This window comes from Salvelinus fontinalis, chromosome 4, assembly GCF_029448725.1.
Source record: "Salvelinus fontinalis isolate EN_2023a chromosome 4, ASM2944872v1, whole genome shotgun sequence".
Lineage (NCBI taxonomy): Eukaryota > Metazoa > Chordata > Actinopteri > Salmoniformes > Salmonidae > Salvelinus > Salvelinus fontinalis.
This window is the reverse complement of record NC_074668.1, coordinates 17,261,417-17,281,374: the sequence shown is the minus strand read 5'-3', so window position 1 is coordinate 17,281,374 and position 19,958 is coordinate 17,261,417. Positions and strand designations below refer to the sequence as shown.

Genomic DNA, 19,958 nt, shown 5'->3' with positions numbered 1-19,958 from the left:
CAAAATTGAGCTCCAGTGCATCCTGTTTCCATTGATCATCCTTGAGGTGTTTCTACAACTTAATTGGAGTCCACCTGTGGTGAATTCAATTGATTGGACATGATTTGGAAAGGCACACAACTGTCTATATAAGGTCCCACAGTTGACAGTGCATGTCACAGCAAAAACCAAGCCATGAGATCGAAGGAATTGTCTGTAGAGCTCCGAGACAGGACTGTGTCGAGGCACAGATCTGGGGAAGGGTAGCAAAACATTTTTGCAGCATTGAAGGTCCCCAAGAACACAGTGGCCTCCATCATTCTTAAATGGAAGAAGTTTGGAACCACCGAGACTCTTCCCAGAGCTGGCCTTCCGGCCAAACTGAGAAATCAGGGGAGAAGGACCTTGGTTAAGGAGGTGACCAAGAACCCAAAGGTCACTCTGACAGAGCTCTAGAATTCCTCTGTGGAGATCGGAGAACCTTCCAGAAGGACAACCATCTCTGCAGCACTCCACCAATCAGGTCTTTATGGTAGAGTGGCCAGACGGAAGCCACTACTCAGTCAAAGGCACATGACAGCCCGCTTGGAGGACTCTCAGACCATGAGAAACAAGATTCTCTGGTCTGGTGAAACCAAGATTGAACTCTTTGGCCTGAATGCCAAGCGTCACATCTGGAGGTAACCTGGCACCATACCCTACGGTGAAGCTCGGTTGTGGCAGCATCATGCTGTGGGGATGTTTTTCAATGGCAGGGACTGAGAGACTAGTCAGGTTCTAGGGAAAGATTAACAGTGCAAAGTACAAAGAGATCCCTGATGAAAACCTGCTCCAGTGCTCAGGACCTCAGATTGGGATGAAGGTTCACCTTCCAACATGACAATGACCCTAAGCACACAGCCAAGACAACACAGGAGTGGCTTTGGGACAAGTCTCTGAATGTTCTTGAGTGGACCAGCCAGAGCCTGGACTTGAACCCGATAGAACACCTCTGGAGAGACCTGGAAATAGCTGTGCAGCAACGCACCCCATCCAACCTGACAGAGCATCTGCAGAGAAGAATGGGAGGAACTCCCCAAATACAGGTGTGCCACGCTTGTAGCATCATATCCAAGAAGACTTGAGGCTGTAATCGCTGCCAAAGGTGCTTAAAAAAAGTACTGAGTAAACGGTCTGAATGTAAATGTGATATTTCAGTTTTATATTAGCAAAAATGTCTAAAAACCTATTTTTGCTTTGTCATTATGTGGTATTGTGTGTAGATTGATGAGGGAAAAAAACAATTGAATACATTTTAGAGTAAGGCTGTAACAAAATGTGGAAAAAGTCAAGGGGTCTGAATACTTTCTGTGTGTGTGTGTGTGTGTGTGTGTGTGTGTGTGTGTGTGTGTGTGTGTACATCTCTTGTTCTTAATGAGTTTTGTCCACTCTAATGGAGTGCACAAACTAATGGAGGCTATTGATCTGTTTCTAAGATATTAGAGTCACACCCACTCTCCTGACATAATACCTTACCTACACCTTTTCTCTCTTTTTCATCAAAATGAATACAGCATTTACAGACACACCACAAACACACAGACACACACACAGCTGTACAGTAGTGACTGACATTTTATGTTTTTCTGGGGCTCATAAATTTCTTTTGGTGATTTGCTGCAGACACAAGTCAGACCACAGCTCTCTCCCCATTGTCCCAGACAGGTAAAGACAGTGGAGACACACACTGTGTATAACACAGACCTACACAGAGACACAGTCCTATTGTAGATGCCTCCGTACATCATCTGCTCAGGAACTTGTGTCCTCTTTAAGAAGCATGACATCTAATTTGATAGATTAGATAGATCCAACTACACAGCTGACAAGTGTGATTGACACACACACACACACGGAGCGCTGCCTGTCCCACTCAACACATTTTATCAGCAGCTCCAGTGCCATTTCCATAGCAGCGGAGAGTGTTGCTAAGGCAACCCACACATACGTACATTCTGGTGTGGGTTCTTAGATGGCGTCTATGTGTCGGTGCAACAGATTCATGGTGACGTCAGCACTCAGATCCTTTGAGATCTCCTAGTCTGCAGGCTATTCTTCTTTGCTACAGTCTAGTAGGCTATATCTTGTTACCCATTAAAAGGAACTGGTGTTAAAGAAAGCCATTTGTATGTGTGTCTTGCGAGTGTAAATACGTGTGTGTGTCTGTGCGTGTGTGTGTGTAAGCTATGGTCTTGTTGTACTCACAGGTGTCTGATTTGAGCATGCTGTTGCTGCGGAAGTACTGAGGGTTCTCGATAACGGGGATCTTGGTCATGCCGATGATGACCGCGTCTAGGCCCATCTCAGAGGAGGACGGAGTGTTACTGCCATTGGACACGTGGTGGAGAGGAGAGGCCGAGTCGTCATCATTACTGATCACTGATGACGCACCTGAGAGAGAGGAGAGAGTGAGAGGAGAGAGAGGAGAGTGGAATTAAAAGGAAGAGGAAGAGAAAAAAAAATAAATGAGAAAAGAAAAAAATAAATGAGAAGAGATGAGAACGGAAGAGAAGAGATGAGAACGGAAGAGAAGAGATGAGAAGAGATGAGAACGGAAGAGAAGAGATGAGAACGGAAGAGAAGAGATGAGAACGGAAGAGAAGAGATGAGAACGGAAGAGAAGAGATGAGAACGGAAGAGATAAGAGATGAGAACAGAAGAGGAGAGATGAGAACAGAAGAGGAGAGATGAGAACAGAAGAGATGAGAACAGAAGAGAGATGAGAACGGAAGAGAAGAGATGAGATGAGAACAGAAGAGAAGAGATGAGAACAGAAGAGAAGAGATGAGAACGGAAGAGAAGAGATGAGAAGAGATGAGAACGGAAGAGAAGAGATGAGAACGGAAGAGAAGAGATGAGAACGGAAGAGAAGAGATGAGAACGGAAGAGAAGAGATGAGAACGGAAGAGATAAGAGATGAGAACAGAAGAGGAGAGATGAGAACAGAAGAGGAGAGATGAGAACAGAAGAGATGAGAACAGAAGAGAGATGAGAACGGAAGAGAAGAGATGAGATGAGAACAGAAGAGAAGAGATGAGAACAGAAGAGAAGAGATAAGAACAGAAGAGATGAGAACAGAACAGAAGAGATGAGAACAGAACAGAAGAGATGAGAACAGAAGAGATGAGAACAGAAGAGATAAGAACAGAAAGAGAAGAGAAAAGATGAGAAGAGATGAGATGAGAACAGAAGAGGATAGATGAGAAGGAGAACAGAAGAGAAGAGATGAGAACAGAAGAGGAGAGATGAGAACGGAAGAGAAGAGAAGAGAAGAGATGAGAACAGAAGAGAAGAGATGAGAACAAAAGAGAAGGGGAGAAGAGATAAGAACAGAAGAGAAGAAGAGATGAGAACAGAAGAGATGAGAAGAGATGAGAACAGAACAGAAGAGGAGAGATGAGAACAGACGAGAAGGAGAAAAGAGATAAGAACAGAAGAGAAGGGGAGATGAGAAATGGGGAAGAGATGAGAACAGAAGAGAAGAGAAAAGATGAGAAGAGATGAGAACAGAAGAGATGAGCAGAAGGGGAGAAGAGATGAGAGCAGAAGAGAAGAGGAGAAGAGATGAGAGCAGAAGAGAAGAGAAGTGGTGTTTGAGGAAAATTTAAAGTGGAAGAATGACATTTAAAAAAAATGGAAGAGGCATGTTTTTGTTTTTACAAAAAGTATGAGGCTCAATTCCATACCAATCACCACATCCTTCCTTTGTTCATGAGTTTCTGAGATATGAGGTATCACTGATCACATTATCATCATGATATTATTAACCTCCCTAACCTAAGACACTATATCCGTCCGTAGATGTGCATGTCAAAACCCATATCCAAAGTACGCAATATGGGTATAACTGCATTTCATATGCAATGTTACCACAAGTAATACTCAAATATTGTTAAATACAGTATGTTTGAGTACATTTTTGTTAATGTCAAGGATTGCCTCTTTCTCATCTGTCCCACGAACAGAAATGTGGTCTTTAAACTGGTGGAAGTTAGGAACCAAACTCTCCAAAATGTCATTAAATTGTCTCCCCTCAGGGCTAATGAATGTACAATAGTAGTTTAGGTCATGATGAGAAAGAATGTGTTGATACAGTACTTTGTGAATGCGGAGAGAATGACGGTCGGACTCTGAGCCTGTGCTCATTCCTTTCTGTTTATCATTTATCTGTGGACCAAATGTTGTTTCTTCTCTGGTTTACAGTTCTATCCCAAAATAAACAATTAATATTTTATTCTCATACACACAGTCTCAATCTCTAAACACCCACGCATGCACTCACACACACCACGGTGTTGTGTTGGAGCATTAGAGGAATAGCAGTGGTGCATTCCTAAGCAGGAGGAGGCAACGGAACAGGACAGAGAAACAAAGAGGGATTGTCTCTCAGTAGGCTTATAAGATTGTGTGTGTGTGTGTGTGTGTGTGTGTGTGTGTGTGTGTGCGTGCGTGCGTGCGTATGTGACAGTGTGGGTGGATGCTGCCATTTATACACGCTGATCACCAGATTGTGGTGAAATATGAATAATGGAGTCAAAGCACATATCTGTCCAAACTAGCTCCCATGACCTCTACTCTCTGTGACCTACAGCATTGTGTTGAAAGGAAGCAACACAATCTCTGACAAATGACTGCAAGACTCATGAAAAGTATTGTTGTGACCCTTACCAAGGTAGGCTAGTTAAAATCTCCCCCAAGAGGGTTAACCCTAGTGGAGCAATGGTTGGCAGGTTAACGATTGGAAGAATTACCTAGTTGTATGATTGACCTTATTTCTTATTGTCTGGGGCCTGGAGTGTTTTCCTCACCACGAAACCTGACCAGGAAAACCTCTATGGGGGCCCTAGATCATGACACACGGTAAGGCTTGCCTCCTGCCGGTTTGATAATCCATCTAAACTTTACAATCTCAAAACATCGCACCTCTTTTCGTCCAGTCCTGCTCTGCTTTCCTCTTTGGTGGCTACCGTCTGTGGAGTCTCAAGCGGTGCACTGACGGTAGAGCTTTACAGAGGAGCTCTTTGATTCTCCACCGATAATGTGTTGAGTGGTTTCACCACAAACAGGCTTCTCTCTCCCCCGTGGGTGCTCAAATTATGTGCCACCATTACGCCTCCTCCTCCACCTCCTCTGGAAGAGCCATTACGCAGCCGCATTGTACAGTAGTACTGCAATGCATTGTGGATACCAGAGACGCATCCATTGTACATCCATTGTACAGTAGTAGCGTCACTGCAATGCATTGTGGATACCAGAGGCATCCATTGTACAGTAGTGGCGTCACTGCAATGCATTGTGGATACCAGAGAGGCATCCATCTTGGATCTGACTGGAGACATATGTATGGATTTTCTCTAACTGAGAGCAGTGATCCTGCAAGAATGGCTGGTCTAATCAGGTTGACCTGCAGTGTAGACAGCCTGGTAGACAACAGACAGTTAGGTGATGTACTGTATATGACTTACCAGAGACAGTGATGTCAAGCGGCCCACAGACAGGCCTTTCTGAACCCCACTGAAATACACTCTAGGCTTGACACAATCTGGGAGCATTCAACTTCTCTTAGTTCTGTATCTCAATCAAACAGCAGATACTACAGTAACTAGTGCTTTATGATTTTCAGCCATGATGTTAGAGAGGGCATGTGCTTAAAATTAGTATTTATTTCACACACACCGCATCCTAAGCAGGTTATTGCTGTAAGTGTGCGTGTCGGGGGGACTCATCATTAGTGGTGAGGTCTAGGGTCAGATCGTTATAAACCCTATTTAGCCTGTAGGAGGGAAGCGGAGGGGTTGGGGGGGGGCACAGAACAGGTCGGTGGGCCACGGGGGTCATAAGTGGGGTCAGGTCCTGACCTAACACACTTTAACAGACAGAGCTGCTCTAATGCAGGGGTGGGCTGGGGGGCGGAGACTATGTTACTATATTGATCTCCTCTGGCTTGCTAAGCGCTCCTCCTTCAGACAGACAGACAGACAGACAGACAGACAGACAGACAGACAGACAGACAGACAGACAGACTGACTGACTGACTGACTGACTGACTGACTGACTGACTGACTGACTGACTGACTGACTGACTGACTGACTGACATACAAACAGACTGACATACAAACAGACTGACAGACTGACATACAAACAGACTGACATACAAACAGACTGACTGACTGACATACAGACATACAAACAAACTGACTGACTGACATACTGACATACAAACAGACTGACTGACTGACATACAGACATACAAACAGACTGACATACAGACTGACTGACTGACTGACATACAGACTTACTGACTGACATACAAACAGACTGACTGACTGACTGACTGACTGACAAACAGACTGACTGACTGACTGACAGACATACAAACAGACTGACTGAGTAACATACAGACTGACTGACTGACATACAGACATACAAACAGACTGACTGAGTAACATACAGACTGACTGACTGACATACAGACATACAAACAGACTGACTGAGTAACATACAGACTGACTGACTGACATACAGACATACAAACAGACTGACTGACATACAGACATACAAACAGACTGACTGACTGACTGACATACAGACTGACTGACATACAGACATACAAACAGACTGACTGACATACAAACTGACTGACTGACTGACATACAGACATACAAACAGACTGACTGACCTACAGACTGACTGACATACAAACAGACTGACATACAAACAGACTGACATACAAACAGACTGACATACAAACAGACTGACTGACATACAAACAGACTGACATACAAACAGACTGACTGACATACAGACGGACATACAGACATACAAACAAACAGACTGACTGACTGACATACAAACAGACTGACATACAAACAGACTGACTGACATACAGACTGACATACAGACATACAAACAAACAGACTGACTGACTGACATACAGACTGATATACAGACATACAAACAGACTGACATACAAAGAGACTGACTGACATACAGACTGACATACAGACTGACATACAGACTGACTGACATACAGACATACAGACAGACTGACAGACAGACTGACAGCAGCAGACCATTTATTGGATATGGGATTAGAGGGCTGCTGGGGTTATGGACATATGGAGTGTATTAAACGGTTTAAAAGGACATCATGCGAGTCAGTGTCGTTAAAACGAGGTGAGATGCTGATGATCTCTTAAACCACGGTGAGGAAATCAAATTACATTTTATTTGCCACGTGCCAAATACAAGGGGTGTAGACTTGACCGTGAAACGCTTGCTTACGAGCCCTTACCAATGAAAAATTATTTACACAATAGAGGAATAAAATGCAAGAATGGAGCTATATACAGGGAGTAGCAGTACCAGATCACTGTGCAGGGAGCTATATACAGGGAATAGCAGTACCAGATCACTGTGCAGGGAGCTATATACAGGGAGTAGCAGTATCAGATCACTGTGCAGGGAGCTATATACAGGGAGTAGCAGTACCAGATCACTGTGCAGGGAGCTATATACAGGGAGTAGCAGTACCAGATCACTGTGCAGGGAGCTATATACAGGGAGTAGCAGTACCAGATCACTGTGCAGGGAGCTATATACAGGAAGTAGCAGTACCAGATCACTGTGCAGGGAGCTAGGGAGTACCAGTACCAGATCACTGTGCAGGGAGCTAGGGAGTACCAGTACCAGATCACTGTGCAGGGGTATGAGGTATTTGAGATAGATATGTTCACGAAGGCAGGAGGAACAATGTGTTTCTCGTCCACTTATTACACTCTTAGTGCTAACCGGCAGTGATGACCGGTAAAGTGTCCTGTCATCCCTCTGTCCCTAAGAGCCTCCCCTAGGGGCCACGCAAGGGGGCGTGGCCTGCCCCCTTGCCCTCCAGCAGGGTAACCTGAGCATATTGCTCTCTAAACGCACCTCTAACCTCGCTGAACACATGAAGTGATCTATTGATCTCACAGACACAGAGAAAAGGAGGGATGGCGGGATAGGAAGAGAGATAAACATGTGAAGGAATGAGAGTAGAGGTGAAGAGAAAGGAAGGTTATGAGCAGGGAGAGATGGGGGTGGAGGAGATGAGTAGGGGTCGATGGACAGATGAATGAATTGAACAGGGGAGAGAGAAGGATGAAGGGATGAAGACTAATGGAGATGGAAGGAAGGATACAATTTCATTTACACTGCAATTTAATGGCAGGCTCGGAATCCAGCCCTCACTACCTGACAGAACAGGACCTAGCCACAGTCTGCAGCATATCAGATTCCTAACTGACCTCCCCCTCCATGTAAAAATATAGATTTTCTCTGTCTCTCTCTCTTTCTCTCTGTCAGTGCTTTTCTATTTTTAATAAACAAACCACATTCAACTTTTCATGTGACACCAGGGAGACTGGCTCACCTCCTCCCACTTAAAACATGTGAAGGTGACGAGACAGAAAAGGACAGGGGGAATAATGAGAAGCAAAGAGAAAGAGAGACAGACAAAGAGCATACATTGTTTCTCCTTACACTATTAGCTGTCCATTGTTTGTCTTGGGAATTAAAGGCTGTGTGTGGTGGTGCACTCCGTAGCAGGTTCCATGATTCCTCATGTTGAATGGCAACTTTAATACACACATAGAAGTGGATGGATTACATTTTGACAGTCCAGTCCGAGGGTCATTGAGGGCATTGAATGCCCCATTTGTGTGTGTGTGTGTGTGTGTGTGTGTGTGTGTGTGTGTGTGTGTGTGTGTGTGTGTGTGTGTGTGTGTGTGTGTGTGTGTGTGTGTGTGTGTGTGTGTGTGTGATGTCCCTGCATCACTCAGGGTCAGTGTGTGATCAGAATGTGTGGATGAGCTTCTACAAAAACAAAACTCACACACACTCTGGAGAGGGGGAGGGAGGACACTGGAGAAAAATGCATTCACTTAAATTATCAGGATGTACACTGTGTTCCAATAGTTTTATTGTCTACGAGTCAGCCTCAATATAACTAAATGTGACGTAAAACACTACAGCAATCAATGCCATCATGTACAGCACAACAACCACATAACACACTTACAAGAGGCTCTTGACCCTGGATATTTCAGCAAGTATAAAAACACATTTTATACTGCATATCGGAGTGTACACACATATTCCAGTAGATTTTTTTTTAAAGATGCACTTCAAGTTTAATAAATGTTAGTTAATAGTGTTAGAATGACTATCTAATTTCTCTTCCAAAAATATAGCACTTAAATATGTACAAAAGAAGGTAAAAGAAGGTTAATGGTTTATGAAAACCTGTCTTTTATTTTGCTATGGAAGTGTAATGGTGTGTAACTGTATTTCATGGAAGTTGTATGATAAAAGTGTCTCAACAGTGACCCTGAAACATCCTCAATGAAATACTCTCCATACATCAAACCTGACTTCCATTTGAACTGCAGCTTTAATGAGTGTGTATGTGTGTTTTACACTTTTATGTCTGATGAAAGTATTATGGGTGCTGAGATGTAGGTTATTGGTATGGTATATTTTAGTTCATGTGTTAGCATGTGGAGATATGTATAGAATATACAGTATGCATGGCTAGGTGCCCCTACTGGACCCAGTGTACACCTCAACCATCAAACTGTATTTACATGACAACATCCTGCTAGTTCTCTCTCTCTCTGTCTCTCTCTCTCTCTCGCTGCCTCTCTCTTTCTCTCTGTTTCTCTCTTTCTCTGTCTCTCTCTCTCTCTCGCTCTCTCTCTCTCTGTCTCTCTCTCTCGCTCTCGTTGGTGCATGCTGGGAATTGTATGAGCGAGTGTGAGTGGTGTCTGATTAAGGTCGTTTTTTTCAGTGGTAGAATTAGGTTTATTGTATTTCTTATTGGAATTGCCCTGGTTTTGGTGGTGATGGCGACACACATGGGGATGCTGTCCCTGTCTCTGACACCTGTTCAGGTGTGTTACTGAAACCACTGTCACTGTGGAGGAGTTTCTGGTTGCCGTAGGAGAGAAGGTAGGCTATCAAAATGTTGCTTATGCATCCCGGATGAATAAAGCGGTGGAGTTTTTTCTTAAAGAAGAGCGTCTTGTTGATCGTATTGTTGAGCAAGGTGTACTTCTTAAAGATATGTTTATTCAAGTTACGCCACTTTTTTCTCCGTCAACAAGAGTAACGATTTCGAATGTAACACTGTTTATTCCCAATGAGCTATTGGAGCACGAGCCATTGCGGTTTGAGAAGTTTGCAAGTTCAATTAAAATTGTCCCGCTGGGTTGCAAACACCTGGCTCTAAAACAGGTTATGCCGTTTCGGCGACAGGTGTTTATGTTTTTGGACTCACCGGAGCAGACTTTGGAGTTATTGTTTGAAGTCAAGTATGACAACAGATTGTATATGGCGTATGCTAGTACGAGTATTCAACAGTGTTTTGAGTGTGGGGATGTTGGCCATAAGCAACATGCTTGCCCAAAAAGGGAGAAGGTGGAGGGCGGGACGCAGATGGTCCTCGTAACGCCTGGGACCACTGATGTAAGGAGAGGTGGGCCGACTGTGGTAGAGCAGCCACAAGCACCTGTTGTTGAGGGTACTGAGTTGCAGCTTGTACCAGAGGAGAACATTACATCTGATGTGCAGCAGAAAAATATTGTTTTAGGAGGTAAGGATGGAAGTCAAGGGTCGGGTTTTATTGGTTAAGGCGGATGTTATGTTTATTTTAATGCTCCTATTGAGGGTACAGAGCGTATTTCCGTATTTGATTAAATAAAGGAAACCTTAAGACAGTGTGACCAAGAGGGGTGTATGGTTTTAGGTGGGACTGGAACTGTACAGTGGATTTTACTGTTGATCGCACTGCTGAAGAACCTCACCTGCGGTCACAAATTTGCCTGTCTGGTCTATTAACTGAGTTTGAGCTTTCTGATGTGTGGAGAGTAAGAAATGCAAAAGTTAGGCAGTACACATGGCTAAAAGTTAATGAAGGTCGTGTCAGTGCAGCAAGGTTAGACAGGTTGTATGTATCTGAGCACTACTGTGGTGGGGTTGTAAGGTGTGACATTACTCCTGTAGGTTTTTCTGATCACAATATTGTCACTGTTGATGTTCACTAAAGGTCGACCGATTAATTGGCATGGCCGATTAATTAGGGACGATTTCAAGTTTTCATAATAATCGGTGATCGCCATTTTTAGACGCCGATTACATTGCAATCCACAAGGAGACTGCGTGGCAGGCTGACCACCTGTTACGCGAGTGCAGCAAGGAGCCAAGGTAAGTTGCTAGCTAGCATTAAACTTATCTTATAAAAAACAATCAATCTTCACATAATCACTAGTTATAACTACACATGGTTGATGATATTACTAGTTTAACTAGCTTGTCCTGCGTTGCATACAATCAATGCGGTGCCTGTTAATTTATCATCGATTCACAGCCTACTTCGCCAAACGGGTGATGATTTAACAAAAGCGCTGTCGCGCCGGGTTTTTGCAGCAGTTTGGGCCGCCTGGCTCATTGCGAACTGTGTGAAGACCATGTCTTCCTAACAAAGACCGTAATTCATTTGACAGAATTGTACATAATTATGACATAACATTGAAGGTTGTGCAATGTAACAGCAATATTTAGACTTAGGATGCCACCCGTTAGATAACATACGGAACGGTTTCGTATTTCACTGAAAGAATAAACGTTATGTTTTTGAAATTATAGTTTCCGGATTTGACCTTATTAATGACCTAAGGCTCGTATTGCTGTGTGTTTATTATATTATAATTAAGTCTATGATTTGATAGAGCAGTCTGACTGAGCGGTGGTAGGCAGCAGCAGGCTCGTAAGCATTCATTCAAACAGCACTTTATTGTGTTTGCCAGCAGCTCTTAGCAATACTTGAAGCACAGCGCTGTTTATGACTTCAAGCCTATCAACTCCCGAGATTAATATAGTGCCTATAAGAACATCCAATTGTCAAAGGTATATGAAATACAACTGGTATAGAGAGAAATAGTCCTATAAATCCTATAATAACTACAACCTAAAACTTCTTAACTGGGAATATTGAAGACTCATGTTAAAAGGAACCACCAGCTTTCCTATGTTCTCATGTTCTGAGCAAGGAACTTAAACATTTACTTTTTTACATGGCACATATTGCACTTGTACTTTCTTCTACAACACTGTGTTTTTGAATTATTTAAACCAAATTGAACATGTTTCATTATTTATTTGAGACTATATTGATTTTATTTATGTATTATATTAAGTAAAAATAATAGTGTTCATTCAGTATTGTTGTAATTGTCATTATTACAAATATATATATATAAAAATTGTCCGATTTAATCGGTATTGGCTTTTTTTGGTCCTCCAATAATCGGTATCGGCATTGAAAAATCATAATCGGTCGACCTCTACTAGTTGGTACTCTGGGAGAGGTTTTCTCTTCTCAACTGTTTATATTTGGGCCAAAGTACAGGTTTAGTCGAAGGGGTGTAGTTCTCTTACTTAACTTTGTGTCAGGGGCAGCTAAATTAGCAATTTGGAAGACACGAAAGAACAGTATTCGGTGACGGGTCTGTGGACGTGGTGGGCATGCTGGAGGGGATGTTGGCAGCGTGACAGAGGGTTGAGTTTGCCTATTACAAACTGGTTAATAACATTGGGCTGTTTATGAGCATATGGGGTATTCAGAGGTTGTTGTGTTTAGTTACTGTGGAGGAAGATTTGGTGTGGTGTTTTTAATTGATGTTTAACCATGTTTTTGTTTGTTTGAGTGTTTATTGTGTAATGGGTTCCAGCTCTCTCTCTGTCTCTGTCTCTCTGTGTGTGTTTGGGACTCCATTTCTCCTAGCGCCCAACCACCTCCAGTGGAACGTTATGAAATAACACAAAGCCTGAAGGAAAACACAAACAAAATAAATGAAATGAGCAGCAACATAAATTACATCATAATCATGACAGTGATCAAAATATTAAAACAAATCCTGTGTGATCAGAAATTATACATTCAATGCATACCTAATTGTAAAACATCCCCCAAAAGTAGAAAGTAGGTCCCAGTTGATGGTAGACATCAGTGCTTAGTAGAGTTAGTGGGATCAACAGCACTGAGTGGTGGGTTAAGGTCGCTTAGTGAATTAGTCCTTCAGTGCAGAGGCAGGTGGAACGATACGGTACATATACAGTACCATTCAATAGTTTGGACACACCTACTCATTCAAGGGTTTTTCTTTATTTTGACTATTTTCTATATTGTAGAATAATAGTGGAGACAACACTATGAAATAACACATATGGAATCATATACTAACCAAAAAAAGTGTTAAACAAATCAAAATATATTTTATATTTGAGATTCTTCAAAGTAGCCACCGTTTGCCTTGATGACATCTTTGCACACTCTTGGCATTCTCTCAACCAGCTTCATGAGATAGTCACCTGGAATGCCGTTCAACTAACAGGTGTGCCTTGTTAAAAGTTAATTTGTGGAATATCTTTCCTTAATGCGTTTGAGCCAATCAGTTGTGTTGTGACAAGGTAGGGGTGGTATACAGAAGATAACATTATTTGTTAAAATACCACATTATGGCAAGAACAGCTCAAATAAGCGAAGAGAAACGATAGTCATTACTTTAAGACATGAAGGTCAGTCAATCCGGAAAATGTCAACATTTTTGAAAGTTTCTTCAAGTGCAGTCGCAAAAACCATCAAGCACTATGATAAAGCTGGCTCTCATGAGGACCGCCACAGGAAAGGAAGACCCAGAGAGTTACCTCTGCTGTAGAGGATAAGTTCATTAGAGTTAACTGCACCTCAGATTGGAGCCCAAATAAATGCTTTAAAGAGTTCAGGTAACAAACACAAATCAACTGTTCAGAGTAGACTGCGTGAATCAGGCCTTCATTGTTCGAATTGCTACAAAGAAACCACTACTAAAGGACACCAATAATAAGAAGAGACTTGCTTGGGCCAAGAAACACGAGCAATGGGCATTAGACCGGTGGAAATCTGTCCTTTGGTCTGATGAGTCCAAATTTGAGATGTTTGGTTCCAACAGCTGTGTCTTTGTGAGACACAGAGTAGATGAACAGATGATCTCTGTGTGTGTGGTTCCCACCGTGAAGCATGGAGGAGGAGGTGTGATGGTGTGGGGGTGCTTTGCTGGTGACACTGTCTGTGATTTATTTAGAATTCAAGGCACACTTAACCAGCATTCTGCAGCGATACGCCATTTCATCTGGTTTGTGCTTAGTGGGACTATCATTTGTTTTTCAACAGGACAATGACCCAAAACACACCTCCAGGCTGCGTAAGGGCTATTTGATCAAGAAGGAGAGTGATGGAGTGCTGCATCAGATGACTTAGCCTCCACAATCACCTGACCTCAATCCAATTGAGATGGTTTGGGATAAGTTGGACCGCAGAGTGAAGGAAAAGAAGCCAACAAATGCACAGCATATGTGGGAACTCCTTCAAGACTGTTGGAAAAGCATTACTCATGAAGCTGAGTAGGCCGTCATTGTAAATAAGAATTTGTTCTTAACTGACTTGCCTAGTTAAATAAAATAAAAATAACATTTTAAGCTGGTTCAGAGAATCCCAAGAGTGCGCAAAGCTGTCATCAAGGCAAAGGGTGGCTACTTTGAAGAATGTCAAATATAAAATATACACTTTTTTGGTTACTACATGAATCCATATGTTATTTAATATTTTTTAATGTCTTCACTATTATTCTACAAGGAAGAAAATAGTAAAAATAAAGAAAAAACCTTGAATAAATAGGTGTGTCCAAAATTTTGACTGGTACTGTAGATATATATATATACAGGAAGGGTGTAAATGGATGTGAATGTTAAAGGGTTTACAGCGCAGAGCTAAACAGTACTATAAGCATGGTGCAAGTATTCGACGCAATTTAGAGACGTACACGTTCAGGTAGTAACACACACATCCAAACCGGTCTTCACTGGGTCTTTTCTACAGAATCTCATCTTTCAAAAGAACGCTTTGTCTTTTCAGCTCATAAACGGATGGGGCAAAGTGACAGTATTAAACAACAATAAAAACATAAACAAATTAATTTCAACTTCCAAAGTCACCTTTAACTGTTTTCCCTCTCACCGAGGCTGAACCACGACATGTAAAGACACACTGTCATCACACCCCAAAAAACAACGCAACATTCTTCTTCTCAGACTTTTATGGCTCACACACAACGGTTTCCCCCTGGCTTGTTATTGGAAATGAATCGAAGTGGCAGAACGGGAGCTGCCAGATGATTATTATTATCCATCTGCCTGGGGGTGGAGGAGTGGAGGGCAAGGAGCTAGCTAAAAAAACATACCTTCATTGCCATCAGGTTGATAACTGGAACAGTAAGGAGGGATTGGAATGCTTTTTGTTCCTTGTGTCGAAACCATCAACTGTCTTAGACAGAAGAGCAGCTGCTCCACAATCACACAAACATGTTACACAACCTAGGTGTCCTAGTGGCTCACGGCAGCCCCATCAAAATCTTCGGAACATCATTCTCTAGCCACGGCCCTTCCTTGCCAACTCACCACACCTGTATCCATCTCCACTGATTGTGTGTGTGTGTGTGTGTGTGTGTGTGTGTGCGCGCATGTGTGTGTGTGTGATGGTGATGGTGATTCAGTCTTTAAGCTTGGCCAGCGATAATGATTCATATTTGGAGCAAGGCTGGTGATGACATGTGTATCCATGGCAACAGCATGCAGTGGGCTACTGGAGCCGTCCCCCTCCTGTGTCATATTGCAGTCCTCCTGAAAACTACTCAATGCCACTCAACACTGCTTGACGCAACTCAATAACATCCAATAGGACTCAACACTACTCCACACAACTTAGAAACACCGGACCCTGATCAACACAACTTAACAACACTGAATACTTTGATACTCATCAACACAAATTAGTATTTCAGTCAATTGGTAGACATCTGTCCCAGTTAACACTAATTTACTACTTAGTATTCAATAGTACCTTCATTGAAAGCTACTAACTGCAGCTGATTTCTCCCCACTAGGGAACACTCAGTACTAGAACACACACACACACACACACACACACACACACACACACACACACACACACACACACACACACACACACACACACACACACACACACACACACACACACACACACACACACACACACACACACACACATACACACACACACACACACACACACACCCCTCTGACTGAGCGCTTGAGCAGTGCTGCTGACCTGAGTGATGGGAAGGCCCAAGACTCGATAGGCCTGAGAAAGGCATCTGCTTCAGACAGACAGGCCTGAGATCAATCGATCAATGAAGCTCTATCTGCTGTAGTGCAGTTCCCAATAGCAAAGCCCAACGCGCTGTACAGAGCTGTGACTGCACAGACACGTTGTGGTGGTGAATTGGAGGTGGAAAGAGGAGTACCTCAGAGCAGCATGACACACAGCCGCTCGATAAATACTATTACAGGACATTTACAATGCTGAAACTGATCAAGGTCCAAGATAAATGCATCGATGCAAAGAGGGGCCACCAATAGGGGTGAGCCTAGGGCTGTTGCGGTGACCGTATTACCGCCACACCGGCTGTCATGAGTCATGAAGGCAGTCAAATTCCACGTGACTGTTTAGTCACGGTAATTAGGCTTCTCCAGGCTCTGATGCTGCTGATGGTCATTAGTAGCCTACCAAACTTGCTAACTGCCTAGTACTCAGCACACTATTGTCCCTCTAATCACTCTGACATCAATGCAAATGTAATCGAAAATCTAATCAAACACTTCATGAGAACCCATGAGCTCATGTTGTGCAACATTTCTATAGGCTATGCAATTGCGCGAGAACACAGAGTGATGGCCTCTACTAAAAAGAGGAGGATCCCATCAGCTTTCTGTAGACTAGGACTACTATATTTATTTATCAACTTTCCTAATATTAAGCACATTGTTTATCTTTACAACAGGAGTATAGCCTACCGGTCTGGCCTGAAAATGAACCACAGGAAAAGCGTCCTCCATTCGCTATTTAAGTGCATAGATGACATGTATTTTTTGCCGCTGCCCCCGTTTCAAGACAGTTGCATGATAATGGTCCATTCTAAATCAAAACAAATTTCACACATATATTATTTAGTATATGTAAAGACAAGATTAAATCAAGAATAGTCTGATGGGTGACAATATTATCCTATCACTCGAGAGTTATATATCATCACAGAATAAGAAACGGCCTTTTTTTTGTTGCGACTTTTTATCAAGTGTTTGTCAGATTGTGAATGAGAGACTATTGAAGTGTCAACAGCCTGCGCAAAAAACAAAGCAGAGCTTATGCCTTTCAAGCAAATTTTTTAAAATCATCCCTAGAGTTTCATCATGCAGCCTTACAATGTATTAAAAATCAAAACATACAGCCCAACGTTTGTAGAACAACTAAAGTTACATGAATAACTCTAAATTAAGCATGTAAGAGTACCTATTTACTTTCACTCAACACAGAATAGCCGCATGTGCGCACTCAAATCATTTGGAGAAAATATTTGTATGTTCAATTGTATTCTTCATACTATAAAATAATATAAACAAATGACATGGAATTCTATGCAAATCTTGTCTGCTAAATGAACTAGTGTAGCCCACAGCCATTTGGCATAGCCAGAACAGGACCTAACATAATGTTTTGCTCGTCGATGGAAGGATCGGACCAAGGTGCAGCGTGGTAGGCGTACATTTCAATTTATTAAATGAACACCGAAAAAACAACAAATACAAAACGTAACGTCTAGTAGGGCTAAACAGCACAGTACCAAAAACAAGATCCCACAAACTACAGGTGGAAAAAGGCTGCCTAAGTATGATCCCCAATCAGAGACAACGATAGACAGCTGCCTCTGATTGGGAACCATACCCGGCCAACAAAGAAATAGAAAACATTGATTGCCCACCCTAGTCACACCCTGACCTAACCAAATAGAGAATTAAAAGTATCTCTAAGGTCAAGGCGTAACACATAAGGACAACTCAGAGTATGCTATTCTGTTCTTCTGAAATAGACTACATTTTCTTCATATCATGCTTCTTTAGACCAGTCTAAAATAAATAATGGATTTATTGTGAAGGTGTAGGCTATATTACATGGATTTATTAGACTTTTTAAAACGTAGACGTTCCAAAGGTCTGCATCAGTGGCTTGTAAGCTATGTGTGGAAGCCAGGAGATGATAAATGTGTTTATGTTAATTAACGGTCAATTACCGTGACACCGGCTGATGAAATTTCTTTACCGCCACAGCCCTAGGTGAGCCCAAGTAAAACTGATGGGTTCTATACTTGCAAACATTACATTTTTTAAATGTATTTAACCTTCGCATCAGCCAATTACAATCGTCGACGTAGTTGCAAGTAATAGAACGCTACATTGTAGCTGGTCCCATCAGATAACCTGGTACACATTAGCCCTATGCTAACCTCACCAGCTGACCATGATTACTTCCTGTAACAAAAACAAAATCAGCCTATCAAAGATCTTAGATTTTATATCCACCAACCAATGGCATTTCTTAGAATAGGTCAACTTGGCCACCAGTGTACAGTAGAGTGACAATATTGCATGATGATGCATCTTCGACTAGGCTACTAGCTACTAACGTTAGACAAAATTCAAAACGTTTCTGCATATATAAAATCCCACGTTTTTGCTCATCTGTTTCACACAAATCCATGTGCCTTTACGGAAAAAAAGATAAAGGAGGTCTATACAACATTCAGTTTGTCGTACATCATTAAAAAAATATATATATTAAGTCAAAAAACCTTATGGACTTGTCAAAAAGCTGTCATGTACCATCGTCATCATTGCTTCCTGGTGGCACACACTGCTAAATCGGTTGACTTTAAAACAACAGTGCACATTCTGCCCCTGAACAAGGCAGTTAATCCACTGTTCCTAGGCCGTCATTGAAAATAAGAAATTGTTCTTAACTGACTTGCCTAGTTAAATAAAGGTAAAATAAAAACATTTAAAAAAACATTATCTGTGGGTTCGAGCCCTCCTCGCATCAAGCGTTTTTGTTAAAGAAAACACTGTTCACTGCTGGTCCTCGATGCTAGATTCAAATAACGCATATGTGACTAAGTGGATATTTACAATAATGCATATAAATGTAAGTGTAGCCTACACGTCTATGTAATATAGCCTATAATAGTGAGGATTATTTATGTAGCAGTGCCAGAAGCCTACATGCCGGGCTGCAACAGGGACTCCAACAAGAAGTTCCTCATCACATTTATTCTTCTCTTCTCAACACATTAATACAATAAATGTAAATCTACATTTGAAAGGGGGAAAAACTGGATTGTGTATGTGCCATTCAATGGGTGAATGTGCAAGACAAGTTCTTTCGAACGGAGTATGGTAGTAGGTGCCAGGCGCCCACCGGTTTGTGTCAAGAACTGCAACACTGCTGGGTTTTTCACGCTCAACAGTTCCCTGTGTGTATCAAGAGTGGTCCACCACCCAGAGGACATCCAGCCAACTTGACACAACTGTGGAAAGCATTGAGTCAACATGGGCCAGCATCCCTGTGGAATGCTTTTGACATCTTGTGGAGTCCATGCCCTGACGAATTGAGGCTGTTCTGAGGGTAAAAGGGGGGTTGTACAACTCAATATTAGGAAGGTCTCCTTAATGTTTTGTACACCGTGTATATGACCAATCAGTCAAACACATGTGATCTAGTACCAGAACGTACCGTTGGACTTCTGTTATGTGTTCTTTCATTAACAAGTGTTGGATCACGTCCAACTACGTCAGTGATTTTAATTGGCTGATGCGCATTTTGAGACGGGGGTCCAGGTTAAAGCTAAACTTTTTCTAATGTTGGCACGTATGGCCCCAGTATGTCATAGAGCCAGGAGTTTATCCTTTCCTATGTGGCCTGAGCAGGAAAAATTGT

General features: G+C 42.3%; 1 protein-coding gene across 1 annotated transcript in view; it reads right to left on the bottom strand.

Annotated features, from left to right (window-relative positions):
• The window catches only part of ntrk2a (neurotrophic tyrosine kinase, receptor, type 2a), a 50,947-nt gene that overhangs the window by 16,674 nt on the left and 14,315 nt on the right, over window positions 1–19,958 (bottom strand). The window contains exon 13 of the mRNA XM_055918968.1: window positions 2,224–2,409. Coding sequence (XP_055774943.1) covers window positions 2,224–2,409 — 186 coding nt within the window. The remainder of the gene's footprint in view (window positions 1–2,223; window positions 2,410–19,958) is intronic.